General features: G+C 37.5%; 1 protein-coding gene across 9 annotated transcripts in view; it reads left to right on the forward strand.

Annotated features, from left to right (window-relative positions):
* The window catches only part of BAZ2B (bromodomain adjacent to zinc finger domain 2B), a 325819-nt gene that overhangs the window by 293130 nt on the left and 9856 nt on the right, over positions 1-22833 (forward strand). For all 9 annotated transcript variants that reach the window (XM_079781879.1, XM_079781880.1, XM_079781881.1 and 6 more), the window contains 9 exons: positions 2667-2729; positions 3665-3809; positions 8188-8843; positions 9274-9547; positions 9719-9874; positions 10255-10415; positions 15561-15871; positions 16283-16418; positions 19883-20029. In XM_079781879.1, the coding sequence (XP_079638005.1) occupies positions 2667-2729; positions 3665-3809; positions 8188-8843; positions 9274-9547; positions 9719-9874; positions 10255-10415; positions 15561-15871; positions 16283-16418; positions 19883-20029 (2049 nt within the window). The remainder of the gene's footprint in view (positions 1-2666; positions 2730-3664; positions 3810-8187; positions 8844-9273; positions 9548-9718; positions 9875-10254; positions 10416-15560; positions 15872-16282; positions 16419-19882; positions 20030-22833) is intronic.

A 22833-nucleotide genomic window follows, 5' to 3' on the forward strand; every position in this document is an offset into this window, starting at 1 on the left:
AAGGGCACATACTTTGGTTGTGGGCACATCCCCAGTGGGGGGTGTGCAGGAGGCAGCTGGTCGATGTTTCTCTCTCATCGACGTTTCTAGCTCTCTATCCCTCTCCCTTCCTCCCTGTAAAAATCAATAAAAAAAAAAAACTTCTTATTTTTTTAAACCTAAGAAAGTTTCTGCAGAAACACATAATGTGTATAATTTTGCGAAAAAAAAAATTTACAGATTATGTGTCGGCAACTCTGCTTATTGATTTCAGATCTGTTCTTATTAATCCACACAAAAATCCCATGTTGCAGATAATGTTATCACCAATGTACAGTTAAGGAAACAGTCTTAGAAGAGTCGCATAATTTGCCTATGCTATCTAATAATAGACAAATATGCAAATTGACCATACCTCCGACACAACCACAAGCCACGCCCACCATCCAATCAGAGCGAGTATGCAAATTAACCCAAACCAAGATGGCTACAGCCACAGAGAGCAAGGTTTCCTAGGTAACAGAGGAAGCCAAGCTTTCCGCCTGCCCTTGCCAGGCCTAAGCCTCCACTCAAGCTACAAAGTTTTAATTATAGAAGGTAAATTCAAACAGAAATGGCGGCAGAATGGAGCTTGAGAGAGCAGGCCAGGGTTGCCCCCGGCAACAGGGGAAGCAAAGCTTTCCGCACACCCTGGCCGGGCCCACCCGCTTAAGGCAACAAAGTTTCAATTATAACCCCAATACAAATGGCTGCCGGCCTCAGAGGGAGCCCTAGGCTTGGCTCCGCTCCAGGCTACAAAGTTTCAATTGTAGAAGGAAAATAAATTCCAGATACCAGGGCCTCTGCTTGGGTTGCCAGGGGGCATGGCCGGCCTGCAAACCACCACAGGCCCCTCGCTCAGGCTATCCCATACCCCAAGGGAACCCCCACCTGATCCAGGACACCCTTCAGGGCAAACCAGCTGGCCCCCACCCCTGTGCCAGGCCTCTATCCTATCTAATAAAAGAGTACTATGCAGATTGATCATCACTGCAACACACAATATAGCTGCCCCCATGTGGTCAAAGATCCTGCCCCCATGTGGACACAAGATGGCCACCACAAGATGACCAGCAGGAGAGGGCAGTTGGGAGGCACCCGGCCTGCAAGGGAGGGCAGTTGAGAGGGACCAAGCCTGCAAGGGAGGGCAGTTGGAGGTGATCAACCCTGCAGGAGAGGGCAGTTAGGGGTGACCAGGCCGGCAGAGGAGGGAAGTTGGGGGCAAACAGGCTGGCAGCTGAGTGGTTAGGGGGTGATCAGGCTGGCAGGCAGAAGAGGTTAGGGGCAATCAGGAAGGCAGGCAGGCAAGCAGTTGGGAGCCAGCAGTCCTGGATTGTGAGAGGGATGTCCGACTGCCCGTTTAGGCCCGATCCCAGTGGGATCGGGCCTAAACGGGCAGTCGGACATCCCTCAAGGGGTCCCATATTGGAGAGGGTACAGGCTGGGCTGAGGGACAACCCCCTCCGTGCACGAATTTCGTGCACTGGGACTCTAGAATGAAATAATGCGGCTTAAACCCAAAGAAGCACATATACCTCTGTTCGTGCTTTTCCTCTAAAACATACAATTTGGTGGTAGTTTTCCTATATTCATATTCTAGAATGAAAAATTTCATTTAATCACATGTAAACTTTGCATTTATTAAATCAGTACTATATATGGTAGGGGTTATTTTTTCTTTTAAAAGTTCAATGTGTTGAAAATATAACTTAACCTTCTTTGTTCTAAAAATGACTCAGTTTATGGTATCAGTATTTTTGCAGTCTCCCAGATTTAAACCCTTAGCATCATAATTTACTTCTTCCTTCATCTCCCACACCCCTCTCTGCTTCATATCCATCAGTTGCCAGGACTTAACAGTTCTAACTATGTAAAATCTCTTACATCTATTTTCTTTATTTCTTTTTCCTTAGTAAGGCCCACATCCTCTTTAGTCATCGCAGCAGTCTACTAACTAGATTTGCCAATTCTAGTCCTTTCCCTGCTCTAGGCCATCTTACAGCTATTGCCATATTAAACTTTGAAAAGCATAGTTCTGATGTTCAACATCCCTCAAAGGATCAGATCATTTTTCATTGCCAAGCATTTGCAGCACTAGACAGTTCACTCCTAAACTCATCTTTGCTATATCTCCCACCCTACCTTTTCATGTTCCTTTCATGTCCAGATATGTCAAACTTTTTCTGGTATGCCCTGTCCTCTTTTCTCTGATTAATTATTCTTAGTCATTCATCAGTAGCTAATTAAATATAAATATATTTTTATATCTATATGATTCTAAAGTGATAAATATTTAATAATTTGCTTATGTAAAAATATAAGTCTATCTACAAATAACTTCCACATAGCCTGTCTTGGTAAAGAATCCCAGAAAAAGTTGTCTCACCCTCACTTGAACTGATTCCTAATCTCTACCTCTCTAAGGTCTTTATAGCTTACTAGTGTTGGGTGTTTTTTCCTTTCAGTGTAATGTTTTATGTCCCCTACCAGATTATTAGTTTATGGAAAGCAAGAACTGATTCCTATTCATTTCCATAGCATCTATCCTATTACTTTGCAATAGGAGGCTTTCATTAAATATTTGCTGATTGATTGAATAAGTAAATTTTAAGAACAGGTAAATGATACTTGTATTTTGTTATATATAGGATGAAGGTGACCAAGCAGCAAGTGTTGAAGAGCTAGAAAAACAGATTGAAAAACTGAGTAAAGTAAGTACTTTTAGATTACAGTTTTATCTTTTTTGCAGTGTTTTTTAAAAAATTTGCCTTGTATAAGATTAGTTTTCTGGCTGCTAGCAAGCTTTTTATAAGTAATTAAAATGAGGAGGTCTAGAAACATTCTCAGCTAAACCTTAAAAGTTTAATGCCAAGGTTAAAAGCATGCTTCTTAAGATGCGGCAGTAACCTTAATCAGGGTTTATATTCTTCATTTAAATACAGAATCTACAAATGCCTGGTTTTATTTCTTGGAATTAATTGCTTTTAAAATTCAGTCAAATTTTATGGTGATAGTTTCAGCATCTTATGCTTTATTTTATATTAATATATTTGAATTGAATTTATAAACTGTACATATTTTGTACTCTTATTAAAACTTGAATATCAGTAGCATCAGTGAAGTTTTAGATCAACTTCTTGTAAAAAATGAGTTTTTTAAAATATTATGAGATACCTGTATATCATTGTTAACTTCATCACAAATTTATCTCAAAATTTTGTCTTATGTTGCCTAGCTTTACAGTATGAGAATAAAAATAGGCAAATACAGATATGGTTAGTTACATACATGAGTATTAGTTGTTATACACTGTAATCAACAGAATTCAGCCAATTTGCTTTGGCTCAATAAAATACTTGATAACATTATCATCAAGTATAAGATATGCTACTTAAGATATATGATAAAATAAAATTTATCTTTTTAATCTGTGGCATCAAAGATATTCCAATTACCCTCAAAATAATGTTGATCTTTATAAATGTTACTGAAATTGAAGTCAGACTAGTAATATTTAGTTCTTCTGCTTTCTTTTCCCAATGGTGAAATTTATCTGCTCTAAGGCATAAGTATAAAGTTACTTATATATTAATTTTTGAAGCACTTAACACCCATAGCTTAATTATATGCATCATTTTTTTAACAGCAACAGAGTCAGTACAGAAGGAAGCTCTTTGACGCTTCTCACTCTTTACGCTCGATGATGTTTGGTCAGGATCGTTACAGACGCCGGTACTGGATTCTTCCCCAGTGTGGGGGGATTTTTGTAGAAGGCATGGAGAGTGGTGAAGGTAGGAACGGTTAAATCTATTACAAAATAATAATATAAGAAATCAAAATAACGTAAGAAATCATTATGCCTTCGACATATTTTGTGCTTCCAGAATCCAATTTGTTTTGTGAATAAACGTTGTAAAACTTTGATTCATATTCCTTTTGAACTCATAATGCCCCTTTTATTCACAAATATTTCTTCTCTGTCCATGATTTTTCTTATGCTGCTCTTTCTGACATCAAGCATAAATTATTCTTTTTCTTATTTAGTGGACAAAGGTCTTCACCTGCATTGTCTTTTATAGCTGCTGCCCATTTCTCTTCCTTCCCATTGTCAAATTTTCTTACTTGTAGTTTATTCTTTAACCTTTGCAGCAAGCATCCATCTGACAGTATCTCTGGAGGTAACTTGCTCAAATCTAATCATAATCCTCATTCATCTTGAGATCTTGTTCATGTTTGAAATTTGTGATTACCTCCTTTTCCATTAAACTTCTTCCTTAAGGTTTTAGAGAGAGAGGAAGGGAGAGGGAGAGAGAGAGAGAATCATCGATGTGAGAGAGAAACATCAATTGGTTGCCTCCCGTACATGCCCTCACTAATGAGGTATCATCTCACACTTGTCAGAATGGCTATCATCAGGAAGACAATGGAATACCAAGTGTTGGGAGGATATGGAGAAAAGGGAACCCTTGCGCACTGTTGGTGAGAATGTAAATTGGTGCAGCAACTATGAGTTACCTCAAAAAATAAAAAATTGAACTGCCTTATGACCTAGAGATTCCACTTCTGGGCATTTATCCCAATTAATCCAAAACACTAATTTGAAAAGATATTTGCGCCTTCATGTTCATTGGAGCATTATTTATAATAGACAAGTATTTATCTATGGATGAGTGAGTAAAGGAATTGTTATACATATTGCACAATGGAATATTATTCAACCATAAAAATGAAACTTGCCATTTGCAACAATGTGTATGGACCTCGAGGGCATTATGCTAAATAAAATAAATTGGAGAAAGACAAATACCAAATGATCTGCCTTATATGTGGAATCTTTTTTTAAAAGCAAACTAACCACTCCCCAAATCAAAAAACAAACAAAGTCATAGGTAAGAGATTAGATTGATTGTTGCTGGGGAAGTGGCAGAGATGGGTAAACTGTTCTGGTGTGTGTGTGTGTGTTTAGTTTAATTTAAATAAAACAATCTTATGCAGAACCCCAATATCTAACAAAAATAGCATTGTTCTTGTGGATGTATTTATAGAACTCCTAGCCTTTCCTGATATACCTCTATCCTATATACTTTCCAATATAGGGGTGGCCCTACAGGCACCTTTAGGACTTCACAAATCAGAGAGTAAGGTCAGAGCCATCAAAGGTGTAAGCACAAAGTGCCTAAAGGGCTCAAAACAGGGAAATGCCATACAGCCTACTTAGTATTTTATCATAATGTTTGGCATACATGGTACTCTCTGCCGCTAGACTGTGAGCTCCTGAGGGCACAGGCTAACTTAGGCAGGGGAGCTACATGAAACGAATCTGGAAGCAAAGTAGACACTGGAATAGAGTAAAAAGGGATGGAGAAATGAGTTGTGAGACCATTCCAGTAGCCTACGTAAAAGGAGGGAGGCCCTGAACTCAGGCACAAACAAGGAGAGTGGGAAGACAGATATCCTGAAGGTAGAATTGCTGTAAGAAATTATTGAACATGACGTAAGAAAAATGGCATCAGAGCAGGTTTGATGAATTAATCCTCAGTGGGAAAATTGTGATGTTTTAAACTGACTCAGAGGAATCAAGAGGAACAGTTTGTTTGGAATGAAATTAAAGTTTTGGTCTATGGGGGAAGTAGAATAACACTTAGAGGTAAAACAAAAGGTTTTAGTGTAGAAATCTAATTTAAAACGGCAAAACTGTGAGTCACTTGAGGGTGGAGAGCCTTGGTAAAGCTTAAGAGCCAATAAAGCAATGTCCAGGTGAGTGGCATTACCTTAGCTGTAATAAGAATAATTTGAAACGCTAACAGTGGAACAAAATCAAACCTCAGTTATACCCCAGACCCGCAGACCCGTGGTCGGCAAACTGCGGCTCGCGAGCCACATGCGGCTCTTTGGCCCCTTGAGTGTGGCTCTTCCACAAAATACCACGGCCTGGGCGAGTCTGTTTTGAAGAAGTGGCATTAGAAGAAGTTTAAGTTTAAAAAATTTGGCTCTCAAAAGAAATTTCAATCATTGTACTATTGATATTTGGCTGTGTTGACTAATGAGTTTGCCGACCACTGCCCCAGACCAATGAAAAATTCTTCAATTTGGCTAAGAGCCACATCATTGTCAGTCACCTGGGCATGTAAACTCGAAGTTATCTAGGACATCAACTTCTTCACAATGTCTGTAGTCAGTCTCTTTGCAACACTACTGAAATCAAGTTCTTTATCAATGTACCTGGATTATTACAGCTGTCCTTGACTTCTTTCTATATAGTTCCCTCTTTCTATTATGTCTCTATTCTAAAACCTTGAATGACTCCCTCTCGCCTGTAAGATGATGTAATAAATCTGTATGTAACCTGGTATACAAGGCCCACTTACAGTGAGAGTGTACATCAAACATTTAGAACTATTTGGAGAAAAGAGAGAATCAAAATTGCTCCTCTTGTAGGTGTAGCTAGCAAGTGTCATCTGGAAAGCAGGAGAATATGGACATTTGTGTCCATGCATTCATCTGTAATATGAACAACAGGAACCTCCTAACCACCTGTTGTAATCATGACAGGTACCAAAGAAGGAGATGAATATTGAGGGGCCCAGCATACCAAGTATTCTTCATTTTTCCTCTTTAACTCCAGGATGCCACGGAACTTTATACTAAAGTGAAATGGTGTTGTTCAGTACACTTACCTGAATGTATTCTTGTTTAGGAAATGCAATCTCTTTCTCCTCCAAGTATGCAACACTGTTGCACTTCTAAATTGCAGAATGTAAATAGTAGTGCCCAATAAATGCACTAGTGTAAAATGACAGTCTCATATGCATATAAGATTTCTGGAAGGATATATAGATGTGATTGGTGAACCATGGCTACCTATAATGACTAGAAATAGGGACTGAGGGAGTAGAGCAGAATGGGTTTAATTTATACCTCTTTACCAAATATTTTACCTTGAATGTATGTTACTTTTCAAACAATAAAGTGGTGAATTTGTATTTTTAACAGAATTTGCATAAATTACTTTTAAAACATTGATCAAAAATATGAACCAGAAGTTGACAATGGAGAAATACCAATAAAAACTGTACAAAGATATTCAGCCTTACCAACGATCAGAAAAAAACACAGTTTAGATTTTCACCTCTCAGATATTGACAAAAACAGAAAATATATATAGTGTTCAGTTTAATTGAAGCTGTAGGGAAACATGCTCTTGTGTATGTACTTCTGGTATGAATGGGTGTTGTTCTCGACACTGAGCAGGTGGACAGTGTATTGCAAAAACTCTGAAAAGTACAGATCTTAGGAATCAGTAAGGTTTTTTTTAAATAAATTTATCCTAAATAAGTAAAGCAGGAAAAAAAAATACAAGTCCAAAGATACAGATACAAGATCATTTATCACTCAAAGCATTACTTATATTAATGAATAACTGGGACCAACTAAGAGGCATCAATAGAAGATTTATTATTTAAATTATGATATATTCTATTGAATACTCTGTAGCCATTAACATTTATAGTATAGTTATATATTTATTGACACATCAGGATCTTTACAGAGTAAAGCATGTATATTAAAGTGTCATGCATATAATAGGAGTGCCTTTTTAAAATGTTTAGGTTTAAGTATGTATGCGTGTGCATAGAGAAATGCTGGAAGGATATATACAAAAAAGTTAATAGTATTTTTTGCTATGTATTAGAGCTTTTTTTTTTTAAATATATTTTATTGATTTTTTACAGAGAGGAAGAGAGAGGGATAGAGAGTTAGAAACATCGATGAAAGAGAAACATCGATCAGCTGCCTCCTGCACGCCCCCTACTGGGGATGTGCCCGCAACCAAGGTACATGCCCTTGACCGGAATCGAACCTGGGACCCTTGAGTCTGCAGGCCGACGCTCTATCCATTGAGCCAAACCAGCCAGGGCTATGTATTAGAGCTTTTAATATTTTTTGTATTTTAGTTTTTTGTAATAATTAATTATACAATTACATTTATGTTCCAATGTTCAAAAAATCTGGTCTATAAAAAAAGGAAAAATTAAAAGAGTATTAAGTATCTAGAAAAGTTTGTTAAATATTTATGTACTAGTAACTTGATAAACTGTACTAAAATATAATTATAGTATTATTTGATCTGGAATAATTGATATTCATAATACTTTTCAATTATTGTAGGACTAGAAGAAATTGCAAAAGAAAGAGAAAAACTGAAAAAGGCAGAGAGTATTCAGATCAAAGAAGAAATATTTGAGACTTCTGAGGATACATTAAATTGTTCAAATCCAGATCATTGTGAGCAAAAGGAAGACCCTAAAGAGAAAGACAACATAAACCTATTTCTTCAGAAACCTGGCTCTTTTTCAAAATTAAGCAAACTTTTAGAAGTAGCCAAGATGCCTTCTGAGTCAGATGTAACGACCCCCAAATCAAATAGTAGTGCCAATGGGTGCACAGTGTCTTACCAGAACAGCGGGAAACACCCAGTAGGCAGCATTCAGTCAGCAGCTACACAGAGCAGCATGGAAAAGGCAGACTCTAACAATCTGTTCAGTGCTGGTTCAGGCGGCCCAGGGAAGTTCTACAGCCCTCTCCCCAACGACCAGCTGTTAAAAACACTGACTGAAAAGAACAGACAGTGGTTTAGCCTTTTGCCCAGAACCCCTTGTGATGACACTTCGCTTACCCACGCCGATATGCCAGCTGCTTCTGCAGCAACTCCTCAGTCTCAGCCACCGTCTAAGTCACCTTCACCTGCCCCAGCTCCTCTCCTTGGATCATCCTCTGCCCAGAATCCTGTTGGCCTAAATCCATTTGCTTTATCACCTCTTCAGGTTAGTATTGCTAAGTGTAACTCATTTTCATGTTGCTTTATTTGATCTTTGACCCCATGGAGATTTTCCCGTAAGGGAAATCAGTTGAATATTTATATCCCTGCTACAGTTTAAAAACTGAAGAGAGTCAGAATTGGTATCACCAAGCTTCATCAGAACTACTGATTTCTAGTCTAAGTCTAAGACAAAGGCTTCTTAATTACTTTATAATTATTACCATTATATTCTATCTTAAAGGAAAATACTTTGCAGAGCAAAGAACATGGATTTTAACGTTGTTATTATATTTAGTTTTTCTGTAATTGTGATAAGTGAAAGAATATTTTTCAGAATTCTTAAAAAATTTCAGATTCCTAACATTTTTTCAAACTTCTGAGATTGTTCTACTTTTAAATTGTCTTGGTTTTGTTTTGTTTGGTTTTTTTTGCAGACGAAAAGTGGAGTATCTGTGATGGGACTCCAATTTTGTGGGTGGTCCACTGGCATGCTTACTTCCAATATTCCATTTACATCACCTTTACCTAGTCTGGGATCGGGGTTGGCATTATCTGAAGGAAATGGTAATTCATTCTTGACTCCCAACGTTGCTTCAAGTAAAAGTGAATCTCCAGTACCACAGAATGAGAAAGCCTCTTCAACTCAACCTGCAGCTGTTGAAGTAGCAAAACCAGTAGATTTTCCTAGTCCAAAACCTATTCCAGAAGGTAGGTACATTGAGTTGGTAGGTACGTTGACTTTATCTCATAGATTTCTGTGTTATAGCTGAATCTTTCTTTGATGATTTTATATATAGTTATAAATCTTTTTATTTGCATTGTGCCATTACTTCATATTCAGAATATTTGTAAAAGATCTGCATATTTATTTTGACTTAGAAATGCAGTTTGGTTGGTGGAGAATTATTGACCCAGAAGACCTAAAAGCTTTGCTCAAAGTGCTCCATCTCAGAGGAATAAGGGAAAAGGCATTACAAAAACAAATTCAGAAACACCTGGATTATATTACTCAAGCCTGCATCAAGAATAAGGATGGTACGTTCCTAAAAGAGATTTCTGCGATGTCTTGCTTGCTTAGTTTTGAGAATTGATGCTTTTATCTTAAGTCATATTTTTGTATGTTTTGATTTTTAATTTATTACTAAATGCCATTTTTTTCTATCTTGTTCAACAAACAGTAATTATATGTATTAAGTTGGTATTACTATCTTACAGTTTTTTACAACTTGCAGACATTGTTTTGTTTCTTAAAAAAAGAATATTCCTGCCTTTAAGAGTAAGCTGCATGCATATGCACAGGGAGCATTTGTGTATTAAGTAACATGTACATGTTGTCTCTGGAATTTTATTCACATTCTGGAAGAAAGCATTGAGGCATAAAGTGGATTTTAAAATAAATTTCTTTTCAAATGTAGTTGCTATTATTGAATTAAATGAAAATGAAGAAAACCAAGTAACTCGAGATATTGTGGAGAACTGGTCAGTAGAAGAGCAAGCAATGGAAATGGATTTGAGTATCCTTCAGCAGGTAGAAGATCTAGAAAGGAGAGTTGCATCAGCAAGTTTGCAAGTGAAGGTAAAATTGACTTGGAATAAAATCTCTTTAGGATAACGGAAGGTAACTAATATTTATTATATGCTTGATATGTGCCAGTTACTGTGCTAAATGTTTTCACTTTATCTCATTTAATTCTCAAAACAATCCTGAATAAATTTCCCCCACCCGACAGGTAAGGAACAAGGTGTAGTAAGTGGCTAAATGTGGATTCAGACTAAGTCTTAACTCCAAAGCCCATGTTCTTTTTTTCTTTTCTTTTTTTAACATTTTTATTTTTATTGATTTTAGAGAGGAAGGGAGAGATGGAGGGAGAGGGAGAGGGAGAGGGAGAGGGAGAGGGAGAGGGAGAGAGAGAGAGAGAGAGAGAGAGAGAGAGAGAGAGAGAGGAAACATTAATGATAAGAGAGATCATTGATTGGCTGCCTCCTGCATGCCCCCTACTGGGGATGGAGCCTGCAACCCAGGCATGTGCCCTTGACTGGAATCGAATGCGGGACCCTTCAGTCCGCATACTGATGCTCTATCCACTGAGCCAAACAAGCTAGGGCAAGCCCATGTTCTTTTTACTAAATCTTGCTGCCTCCTTTATAGTATTAAAAAATACCACTTCCAGTATGCAGTTGTTTACAACAAACAGAATACCACAGTTTTTCCCATGAATAGTGTAATACTCGATCAAACTGCTATTATAGTGTTGCATCTGGAACCAGGAACCCCTTTGTATACAAGCCATGTTATATGTCACACTTTGATTCTACGTAATTTAAAACTGGAATATATAGCTATATCCAAATGTAGGTTATATTATGATACACACACACACACACACACTACATATATATGTCAAGTTTTAATTAATTTATTTACCCAAAGAGCATTACCAGGTCACAAAGCAATGCTTAGACTGGCTTTGAATGGACTTTATCTTTGTGCAAGAATTTTTAGCTTTGGAAAGAGAAGCGTAGAGGTTATCTCAATTGATAATGTGGGGATGTCTCTAACAATAAATGGATTAATGATGAATAAGGGTGAAACAGACACCTGGAAAGGTTTAGAAAATGTAGTCACCATGTAATTTGATTTGGTGTATTTTCAAATGAGAGATATATGTCATAATACTTATTCTATCGAATGATTAAAATTTTGCTTCCTAATTAATGCTGGCAGTTGGAAACTTTTGAGCATCTCCAAAAAAAATGTCATTTTCCAGAGCAATAAAATATCCCCTTTTTGACACAAACATAATTACTAACTTTGGGAAGCAAAAGTCTATCATTTGCTGAAACTATTTTGCTAGCAAACTATATGTATCCTCCTCCTGGTACTATAATCCAGTATAAAAATGCCTCATTTATCTGGCATTTTCCACAAATGAACTCTTCTACACAAGTTAATTTTCTGGAGAAATAAAAATTATTCTACTTAGTGCCATAATTTTTAACATGTTTGTTGGATGGCTTATGTTATGCATTACACTGACTTCTTAAATTGAGAATAATGAGTTTGATTTAAATTATGGTGGTGACACAGGACCATCAGTATAAAGAGCAATTAATAGATAATGATTCCCTCAGGAAATGCAAAGAGGTTTTGCCCCTAACTTAAATGATCCTAGTGTGCTTTGCTTTTTCAACTACTTCATCTGCTTTCTATAGTCTGTCTTTGTCCTCTCTTATGGTTAGTTGCTGCTATGTGCTAGTTTTAATTTTATTGGTTCTCTCAAACCTATTTTCCTGCAACATCCCCCTACCTAGTTTTCCAATTCAAATTGGCTGTTGGTTGGGGAAGTATATCATCAAGCTCTTTTGGACTGAAACAGTTTTCTGGAAACATCCTCAGTTTTGGTGCATTGACCTTATCAAGTTACTGGCTGCTTAAATGTTTTGGGACTGTGTTCTCAGTGGCTAAGATAAGTGGAATTTGTTTTTTGTTTTTTTTAAGTGGGGTGTTTTAACATACTATTAATAAGGCATTGCTGAATTATTCTAAGAAATTAATTATATTAGTCTTGAGTCTGAAAACACAAGTGATGAAAATAACCACAAAACATTATTTTAACACCTGTAAAGATGTAATCAGTTTTTCTTTTTTAAAAGGAAAACAGAGTTATATGTTTAGCCTGGGAACTAGCTATTGTGAAGACACATTAAGCAGGTGGAACTTTCATTTTTATTTTTAGTAAAGAAAATAGAAATTATTTTTCTAATAATATGGACATTTTTTATATTATAGGAAAATCTGCAAGTCTCTAATCCTAATTCTATTGCTGAGTACATAAAAAGCCTAATTACTCTTCCAGCTCCTCAAAAAACAAATCCTGTGTCTCTTTTTAAGTTTCTCTTTTACAAGCTAATTAATTCTTTTAACCATGAGTCCTGTGAAATGGTTTCTGGGCCCATGGTTCTCTTCTGAATAAACGCCAGTGTCAATACCCTTCTTAAAATATCATGCCCATAATTGTACATAGAGATGTCTGAATGTGTTCACGAGACTTCCTTTCCTTAATCCAGTGCTATACTTCTCTCAATGCTACTTGGATTCTCTACCTTTTCAGCATCCACATCATACATACCATTGCTTCACTGAGTATATGCTTAAAAAAAAAATCTCTGTGCCTCTTTCAGAGTGCTTTTAAGTGAGTTCTATCACATGCAGTATTTCTGTGATTAATTGCTTAAACTGCAGAGCTTAAAATTTATATAGTGCCAGTGCACGGATTTGTGCACATTGAAAAGAAATTAATTAGAAGGTGGCCGGCGGGGCCAGGACTGGGCAAGACGGGCCAGACATGCCCTGGAGCCAACCTCCCATGGTCCCTCCCCGGCCAGCAGCACTGGGGCTCAAAGGCCATCTGCGGAGTGAGCGGGGTCCCTCCAGCAGGTGGGGTCCCTCGGCCTGGCCTGTGGGGATCCGGCAGTCTGACATCCCCCAAGGGGTCCTGAAGCGCGAGAGGGCACTCTGCAAAGTTGCTGTCACTCGGCAGCTCCTGCGTTGAGCGTCTGCCCCGTGGCGGTCACTGTGCATCATACCTACTGGCCAGTCAGCCAGTCAGCTGGTTGGTCAGTCACTTAGCCTTTTATCTATAATAAGAAAAGGGTAATATGCTAATTAGACTGGACATCCTTCCAGACATCATTCTGGACAAAGCTGGGGCCGGAGCGAAGCCCAGGTCCCGGGTGCCTGCTGGTGGCCAGAGGGAAGCCGCTGGGTCCTGGGTGCCTGCCGGGGGCTGGAGGGAAGCAGCCCGGGTTCCGGGTGCCGGAGGGAAGCCGGTGCTGTCAGCCGGGGAAAGGAAGACCTACTCTTGCACGAATTTTCATGCATCGGGCCTCTAGTATATATAGATTGTTCTATTTTTATTAATTTTATTTAGGTACCATTTTCAGCATATGAATCTTTTAACCTTAGTCCTTTCATAAAGAATATTAACTTTCTTCGAAACTTTAAGTCACCTGAAGTTTTAATAGCTATCAACTGAGTTATTCATAAGTGTATTGGCCAAATATAGAGCCTTTGGATAGAGGCAGTTATGTTATGCATTACATTGCCTTCTTTACACCTTTTCTGAGCTGACGAGCTTTATCAATCACCAGTTTTTGGATATAGTGTCTTTTACCATCTAGACTTCTCTTACTCTAATATAGTCTTCCTTTTTTTATCTTATCAGTTGCCTTGTAGAAATCAAGATATACTGTATTTACAGGATTCCTTCCCTTGATTTAGTTATTTCATATTTCTCTCAAAAGATGGGAATGAGGTTCATGTGACATGATTTGTACCTAATGCACTTATGTGTACTATTCCGAACTCCATCCTTACTTTCTAAATGTTCTACTGGGTTAAAGAGGAAGGACTGATCCCAATATAAAGATAAAATATTTATCTCTTAAATTTTTTAATAAAAAAGATAATGTTCATTCTGATTTTCCTTTAATATGCACTTAGTACATACCTATTCCACATCAGACAGTAGACACCACAGAATTTTAAAAATATATATGGTTTCTGCCTTCAGAAAGCTTGCCATATAATAGGACATGTATACATCTCTGCAGAATCTGGTAACTGACTGCAGCGAAGTACAGAATCTCACATGAATTTAGAAAAAGAATACACAGTTTCTGGTGGAGAAATGGAGGAGATGAGGCAGATTTCATGTAGGAGCCGAGGTGGAACTTGAGAAGATGAGTAATCCTCTGACAGTCAGAGAATACGAATTCCAGGGTGGGAAGAGAACAGCATGAGCACAGCACCAGGATCAGCAAGCTCAGGACATGTCTGGAGTCACAAGACATCTGCCTGCAGGGTAGGATGCATGAATGGGAACATGAGACAGAAAGGTAGATCGATGAACTGAATGTCATAGCAAAAGTTTGGATTTTGTTAAACAGGGAATCCTTGAGGCTAGAGGATCAATATAAACAAGCTGAGTTATAATAACAATTTATTATATAAATGCCTACTATTTGCCTTCACTGAGTTTTAGATAAAATGAGTAAAAACAGAACGTTCCCTGCCTGCATGGAATTCAGAGGTAGGAAAATGCTAAATAAGCACAGTAGTATTAAATTGGACTGCCACCAGGCTATGGAGTATTACATGGTCCTATGAAGAGCCTGTATGGGGAGATTTACCCCCTAAGGGAGCTCAAGGAAGGATTCCCTGAGGATGCAAATACTAACCTGGGAGTTGCAGGGAGAGTGGAGTTAACTAGGTGAGGAGGAACAGGGAAAGCTATACAGACAAACATAACAGCTATGCAAAGCTCCTGCAGCCAGAGGGAAAATGGTGAGTACAAGGACCTGCATCGATGAGTGGTGCAGGAATGCAAGTGGAAAGGAAGAGCAAAGTTCAGAGACTGCTGAGGGGTTTGTGTTTACCAGTTTGTGGTCCTGTGAAATTAATAAGCATTTAGTCTCTAGAATACTTGACTGGTTTTCATTATACCTTTCGTATTATCTAAAGTTTTTTATTTTTCTTATAACTGCTTGTTTTAATGTTCTGTTCTTGTTTCTACCCACCACCATTAGGAAAGACAAGGTAAAAACTTAATAAAGATCCTTGAGATCTGCTGGTGTTTGCTGCTGAATTTTAAGTAAAGGTAATTCACCCACTGGGCATTTTAAAAGAAAACCATAATAACGTTATTCTCTCGATATATAGGGTTGGATGTGTCCAGAGCCTGCATCAGAAAGGGAGGACTTGGTATATTTTGAACATAAGTCATTCTCTAAATTGTGCAAGGAGCATGATGGAGAATTTACTGGCGAAGAAGAAAGCAGTGCACATGCACTAGAACGGAAGAGTGACAACCCCCTAGATATAGCTGTAACCAGGCTGGCTGATTTGGAGCGGAACATTGAAAGAAGGTATCTGAAGAGCCCCTTAAGTACCACCATTCAGATCAAAGTGGATAATGTGGGCACAGTTACTGTCCCTGCTCCTGCACCATCCATTAGTGGTGATGGTGACGGGTAGGTTATTGAGATTAACTTGAAAAATTATTGTGCTTCTTTGCTAATTGGAGCCTATTTTCTATTGCCTGTTATCTATGTATCTTCTTGTATGTCTGTGATCCATATGGATCATGCTATTTGATCCATATGGATCATGCTATTTGCATGGTGCTTTGTAAAAACTTTTTTTTTTTTGTTATGTGCATTGATAATCCTGCAAAGTAATCTTACATTTTACCTGGTTGTGACTAAGCTTTGAGGCACGTAGCCACAGTCTGTGCACTACATCAGATTTAGTTGCTTAAACCTTATACTTATTGGCTGTTCCATGTTTTTGTCATTGCTTGGCTTTCAGTGTGATGATTGTTGCACATTCAGTAACCATAAATGTGGACATGACCTACTTAATTTTTCTATATTTCAATGCAGAATTGAAGAGGATATTGCTCCAGGGCTCAGGGTATGGAGAAGGGCACTGTCAGACGCTCGCAGTGCTGCACAGGTAGCTCTGTGCGTTCAGCAGTTACAGAAATCAATAGCATGGGAAAAATCAATTATGAAAGTTGTAAGTGTTTTCATTTAAGAAATACTATAACTAATTTACTTTGTCCTATTTTTTCCAATCTTCAGATCTTCCTTAATTGTACATTACTTATTTTCAAAATAATGTATGCTGTACTTGAGAGTTTGCTCATTCTTATTCTGCATAGTTTGACTCTTTCTTCCTTATTTTGAGCTTTCTGAAGGAACCTACCAAATGTATTCTTTTTTGATTATCCCTCTGCTGAATATTGTTTATAACTCTTGCTGAAGTTGTCTTCTATATTCTGTCAATGTAATAGTTGTTAATCTAAATATTTGAAGATCCTTCCACTCTTGTAAACATTCCAATTGGTAACTACATTCATTGCATTCCTAAAATGTCTTTATATTTCTATCAATTTTCATTTTTTAATCCTAAGAAATACTTAGAGAAGTAAATATAAGCAGAGAACTCTTCCTTCGTGCACTGATATGTATTTGACCTCTGGTATAGATGACTTGAAGAATAGATCTTTTTTTAAAAAATACGTATATTTTTATTGATTTCAGAGAGGAAGAGAGGGATAGAGAGATAGTGGCCTGTTTTGTACCAGGCACCAAATGCTATGTGTTCAAAATAAAAGCTATATTTCATATATTTTCCAGAAAGATATCATTTTAAATCATGTACATGTCCCTTTTGCCTCTTATATATCATATATAGAAATACCTTTTATATGTAGACTTTTACTAATTAGCTTAACATTTGCTTCTGAATTACAGGTTTCCTTTAAAATTTAAATATATGAGATTTGTTGTCAAGAATAACTAAGCATTTGCTTAAAATAATCATTTCCCAAAGAAAAGAAATGATCCTTAAATAATTTAGCATTCTTCATTTTTACCTCTATGCCTTAGACTACTCAAGACTTTACGAATTAATTTGGTTTCTTCTGTGGTTTTCTACTTCTTCCTAAAATGTCCATGGAATAATGAATCTGTAGTTTTCACGATATTCTCAAATTTAGGTCTTTCCCAACCTAGATTATAATTTATCGTAAATTTTAAGGCATTGTTAAGTTCATCTGCTAGCATTTTTGCTAGGTAAAATTTTTTCTTCACAAAATTAGCATTAAAATCAGTTTTAAAGTCATGTACTCAAATATATTTGGTGAAATCTAGGCTATAATTAATAAAAAAGATTGAATTGCTACATCAAAATGAATTTCGTATAGTTATTTTTCTCATCTGTTCCAAAACTGTCATCCCGATGTGGTCAGTTTTGTTATAACCTATACACAGAAACCCAAAACTTGTACCAAAATCTGCCTTTATGTTAGTATACTTACTTTCTGCTGTCTAAAGCTTTATTTCAGTTTTTGCAAATTCATAAACCTTTACCATATATTAACATACATTTATCATTATATAACTCCATCTCTAATAATCTTCATTTTTTTTAATGCTTAACAATACATTACTTGCTATGAAATTACCTTAAATTGAAGGCAGAATCTCATATTCAAAGATTAACGAACACTTTGTAACCTTTAATTAGAAATGTAACAGTACCTATAATAATCTTCATAATAAGTCATAACAAAATGTCAAAGTGCTCCATATCTTTAGATATACCTTCTTTGCCAGAGACAAAGCTTACCAGGATGGAAGAAGCTGTTGTAATTTATCTCCAGATAATCCTGCCCACAGTGTGCTTTATGTTATTGTTAATGTTAAACAAAAGGCAACGTCTACTATATTTTGCTCTAGGAGCAAGGGAGTTAAAACCAAATGTTAATACACTTGTTCTAACATATTGTGAGCTATAACTGTGATTTTTTGAAAGTGTTAAGAGCTTAATATCTGTCACCCTTTCTTAATAATTGCCAGAAAAAAATTATTTTTAAACATAAATGTGAGATGTGAAACGGACTTTATGGTATTTTTAGTTATCTATTGTAGAAAATAGTGAGAATTTAATGTTCATTAATCTGATTTTTAAATTTTAGTTATAGTGATTTAAATATAACCTTCCAAATGTTATTTCTCAGTGAATATTTTTGCAATAGAAGTTTTAAAAATGTAACTCAAACTTGGAAAAATAGCACCGTCTTTAGGTATTAAACAATGTGGTATTAGGTAAGGTCATAAAATAAATACTATTGCAACATTAAACTACTGCTTTTGCTCTTAGTACACATGCAATTTTAGTATTATATATATTACATATATACGGTGTACCAAAAATATTGTATACATACTTTAATAGCCGATAGCTCAATTGATGTTTCTTTCTTTTCAGCTTTAACCCATTGGAATTAATAATTATTCAAAATGTGCATGCATTTTTTTGGGGGGGGACACTGTATTTGATATTTGTTAAGTTAAATAATGTATGTCTGCCTTTTTAATAAGATTCTTAAGCTATCATTGATGTATATATTGAGTTATATAAGACTTATTTTAGTCTTTCCCAAATTGATTAATTGTATTGAGAATAAAAAATGAAGTTTGAACAGTTAAGCTACTTTGTTTTTAAGAGTACATAAATACATAATTATACATCAGTAGAAATGATTTATAGTTTAAGTATTTTCATTTTAAATATATTGGTTGCAGGACATTTTCTACTATGACGGGATATAAACTAAATGTCAAAATATAATGTTAGTACTTACATTTTTCAAAGTCATCTTAAAAGTTTTACTTGTCTAACTTTCCTTCTTTTCCTTTGTGAAACTTGTTATACAGAATATATATGCATGGGGGTAAAATCTTTTTATATATGTTAAAATTCTTAATGGCATTAGAAATTTTTTTAACAGAAGAAATAATTTGTCTTTAGTTCTATAAAAAAAATCATGACATCTTAAATTCTTTAATTTAAGATTGTATGATTCATTTTCTACATTTGTGACACATGTTTGATTTGGATTGATTCCCAAAGTTTCCTAGTTTGGACCCATTTTTTAATCAATTATAAAAAAATAGATGGATACTTTAGTCAAAATATAAGGACTTTTTAAAATTATATATATTATGTATAATTCTGATACTAATGCTAACCTAATTTTGTTCTTAAAAATTAACTCTTATTTCTTTCTCAGGATATCATGAGGATGCTAAGATAAGCAAAAAATGAAATATATTAAAAAATTAAAACATCATGTATTAAAGCTATTCATTGCTTTATGTGCTCCGATGTCATGTTAATTATTTCATATGTTAATGTGTACATGCTTCTGAAGTGTGTGCAGGCACCCGACCTCTAGCTTTGTTCTTTGCAGTGTACCTGAAATGTGCATTTACCCCAATTGAACTGCTCACCCGTCATGTGGTCCATATCTGTGTAACGAGAGATACATAGATGTGTATGGCTACTATATATTTGTTAGCAAGCGGAATGTTCATTACTAATGTAAACTAGGAATGACGGTTTGTTTAATATCCCAGTAAGTATTATTCATAGCAGAGTGCTAATTTTAAATGCTTTTCCATGTATTATAGTACTGCCAAATCTGTCGAAAGGGAGATAATGAAGAACTGCTCCTCCTTTGTGACGGCTGTGACAAAGGCTGTCACACCTACTGCCATAGACCCAAGATAACAACTATACCAGATGGGGACTGGTTTTGTCCAGCTTGCATTGCTAAGGTAAGATCAATGAAAACTAATCCTTTTTTTTTTTAAATTGAGGTAACATTGGTTAATAACGTTTTATAAGTTTCAGGTGTGTAACATTATGATTCAACTAGAGGCCTGGTGCAAGAAATTCATGCATGGGGGGGTGGGGCGTCCATCAGCCATGGCCTGCGCCCTCTCACAATCCAGGACCCCTCGGGGGATGTCTTGACTGCCTGTTTAGAGGTTAGAAAAAAACCTTGTGAGAGAATAAAACAAAACAGAGGCCACTCCAGTGAGAAGCTAGGTTAACTTTCTGCATGAAGATTCATCAGGCCAGGGAAGAGGGGAGGAAGGAGTGAGTGTGTGTGTGTGAGGGAGAGAGAGACAGACAGACAGACAGACAGACACCCCCCCCAAAGACTCCAGGCTCTTGTTTTAAAGCACAAAACTTTGCTTTCCCCACATTTATCGCATGTCTAAACACAAACCATCGTGTACTTAAGCAACATGTGTTAGGGAAGGAGAATGCAGCCTCAAAGCAAAGGGTGGGGGTGTCAGAAGTGAGTAACTCCTTTCCTCTCCCAGCTGAAGCTCCTCGGGGGCCTGCCTCCTTGCGAATCCACATTTTTCTCTTGGTGTGTGGGAGGCAGGGAGAGCAGCATTATCCCGGGAGGGGAAGGTCACGGGGACTGCACCCGTGGTACTTGCCCCAAGTTTCATTTCCTCACCCTCCCGGGTCGCTTTCCACCCCACCACTGATCCAGTTAATGGGGTTGGAGGTCTGCAGCTGGACGCCTCCAGGCAGAGAGCGTGCTGGGGGCCGGGTGGTCCAGCTCTGAGGCCCCTACATCCACACCCCACCCCCATCAGCTTCCCGCCTGTGGGCAGCGGCTCGGGGTGTTCCACCCCACCATGTGCCAGACTCAATCTGATCGGGTGCAGGGAGAGGTTGGGTGGGTCCATGGCATGTGGCTCCATGGCTAGTGCCCCCCCCCCCCCCCCCCCCCCCGCGCAGCTCGCGGGGAGGGGGGCGGGAAGAAAAGCCTCCCCAGAAAGAGGTTTTTCAAAAGCCTTCAGGGTCCGGGAGGTTGGCCGGCCAGGGCCTTCCTTACCCTGGCTGCTGGCAGCCACCCCGTCCCCTGCCCACACCCGCCTCAGCCTGGCACCACTGCATCCACCGCCACCCACCCCTGGTTCCCTGTTCCCCATCAGGCGATTGGCACCTGCCAGTGGAGGGGAGAGACCAGGAGGTTGGCTGGCAGGCACCGATCAGGTGATTGGGGTGGTCAGTGCCCGTCATAGTGACTGGTTGTTCTGGTCATTCAGTCATTCTGATGTCACGGTCCCTTAGGCTTTTATATATAGAGATATTTGTATGCACCAAAAGTCTAGTTTCTCTCTGTCACCATATATTTGTCTCCTTTTATCCATTTCTCCCTCCCCTCCATTCCCCATCCCTTCTGGTAACCACCAATATGTTGTCTGAATCTATGAGTTTATTTGTGTTAATTGCAGAGTTTTATGGGAATTTTTTGAGATTTATAATTGATATACCATAAAATTCATCTTCCTAAAGTGTACAATTCATTGGGGGTTTTTTACATATATTTACAGAATTGTACAGTCATCACCTCTGTTTAACTCCAGAACATTTTCATGACCCCAAAAAAGTATCCTTATATCAATTAGCAGTCATTCCCCATCCCTCTTATCCCCTCAGTTTTAGGCAGCCACTTACCTACTTTCTAACTTTATGGATTTGCCTTTTCTGGTCATTACATATAAACGGAATCAAGTAATATGTGCCCTTGTGTTTGACTTCTTTCACTTACACAATATTTTCAAGGTTCATCCATGTTCTAGGATGTATCAGTATTTCCTTTTTAAATGTCAAATGATATTCCATTGTATGGATATACCACATTTTGTTTCTCTATTCATCAGTTGATAGGTATTTTGGTTGTTTCCATATTTTGGCTGTTACGAATAATGCTGCTATGAACATTCATACACAAGTTTTTGTATGAATACATGTTTTAATTTCTCTTGGGTATATACCTAGGAATAGAATTGCTAGTTCATATGCATTTTTAAGTCACTCTCCAATCACATTTAAATTAAAAACAGTTGAACTCTCATAATTGATTCAAGAGAAGCAATTTGACAAAACAGGAAAAATGGGTTTTAGAGTTATAAGTAAAGAGCAATGAGTATGAAATGGTCAGCATGCAGGGAGGGCCAGCTTCTGCTAGGTGTTTCCTACCTCAGTCACTCTCTTTCTTGTTTAATCTCTTCACCTAATCATTACTAGTAATACTGCCTCTTCATAAACTCAATTCCAAACATCCATCTGTCCACTTCCTCCTTCTTTCCAGTCCACCCTCTCTAACACTCCAACAATTCTTTTATTTCAACCAGTACCTTCAATTTATTTATCTTAATATCTTTTCACTGTCCCTTTCCCATTTCGTTTCCTCTCTTTCCTCCTAACCAGCTTATAATGTGACAGTATCCATTATCATACTCATAGTGTCCAACTGTGGCTCCTTTGCCTCTCTCTCACTTAGTAAAAGCAGCATTCTGGCTAATCCAACTCTCCTGACTTCTCCAGCACCTGCTCCTTTAAATCTGAATATGGCTGGAAAACACACACCCAGTCCTTTAAATTGAAGGCATTAAGGGGGCCTTTAATGCTGCATGCTGATTTACCTCTGGTCCTGTCTCCATTCTTCTTCTCATTTGATGACCTTACTCCAAGTTCACTTGAAAATATGGAAGCCATTAGAAGAAAATATTCAAGGATTCACCATCTACCACACCCACCATCCTTCCTG

Source organism: Cnephaeus nilssonii, assembly GCF_951640355.1.
Source record: "Cnephaeus nilssonii genome assembly, chromosome: 10".
NCBI lineage: Eukaryota > Metazoa > Chordata > Mammalia > Chiroptera > Vespertilionidae > Cnephaeus > Cnephaeus nilssonii.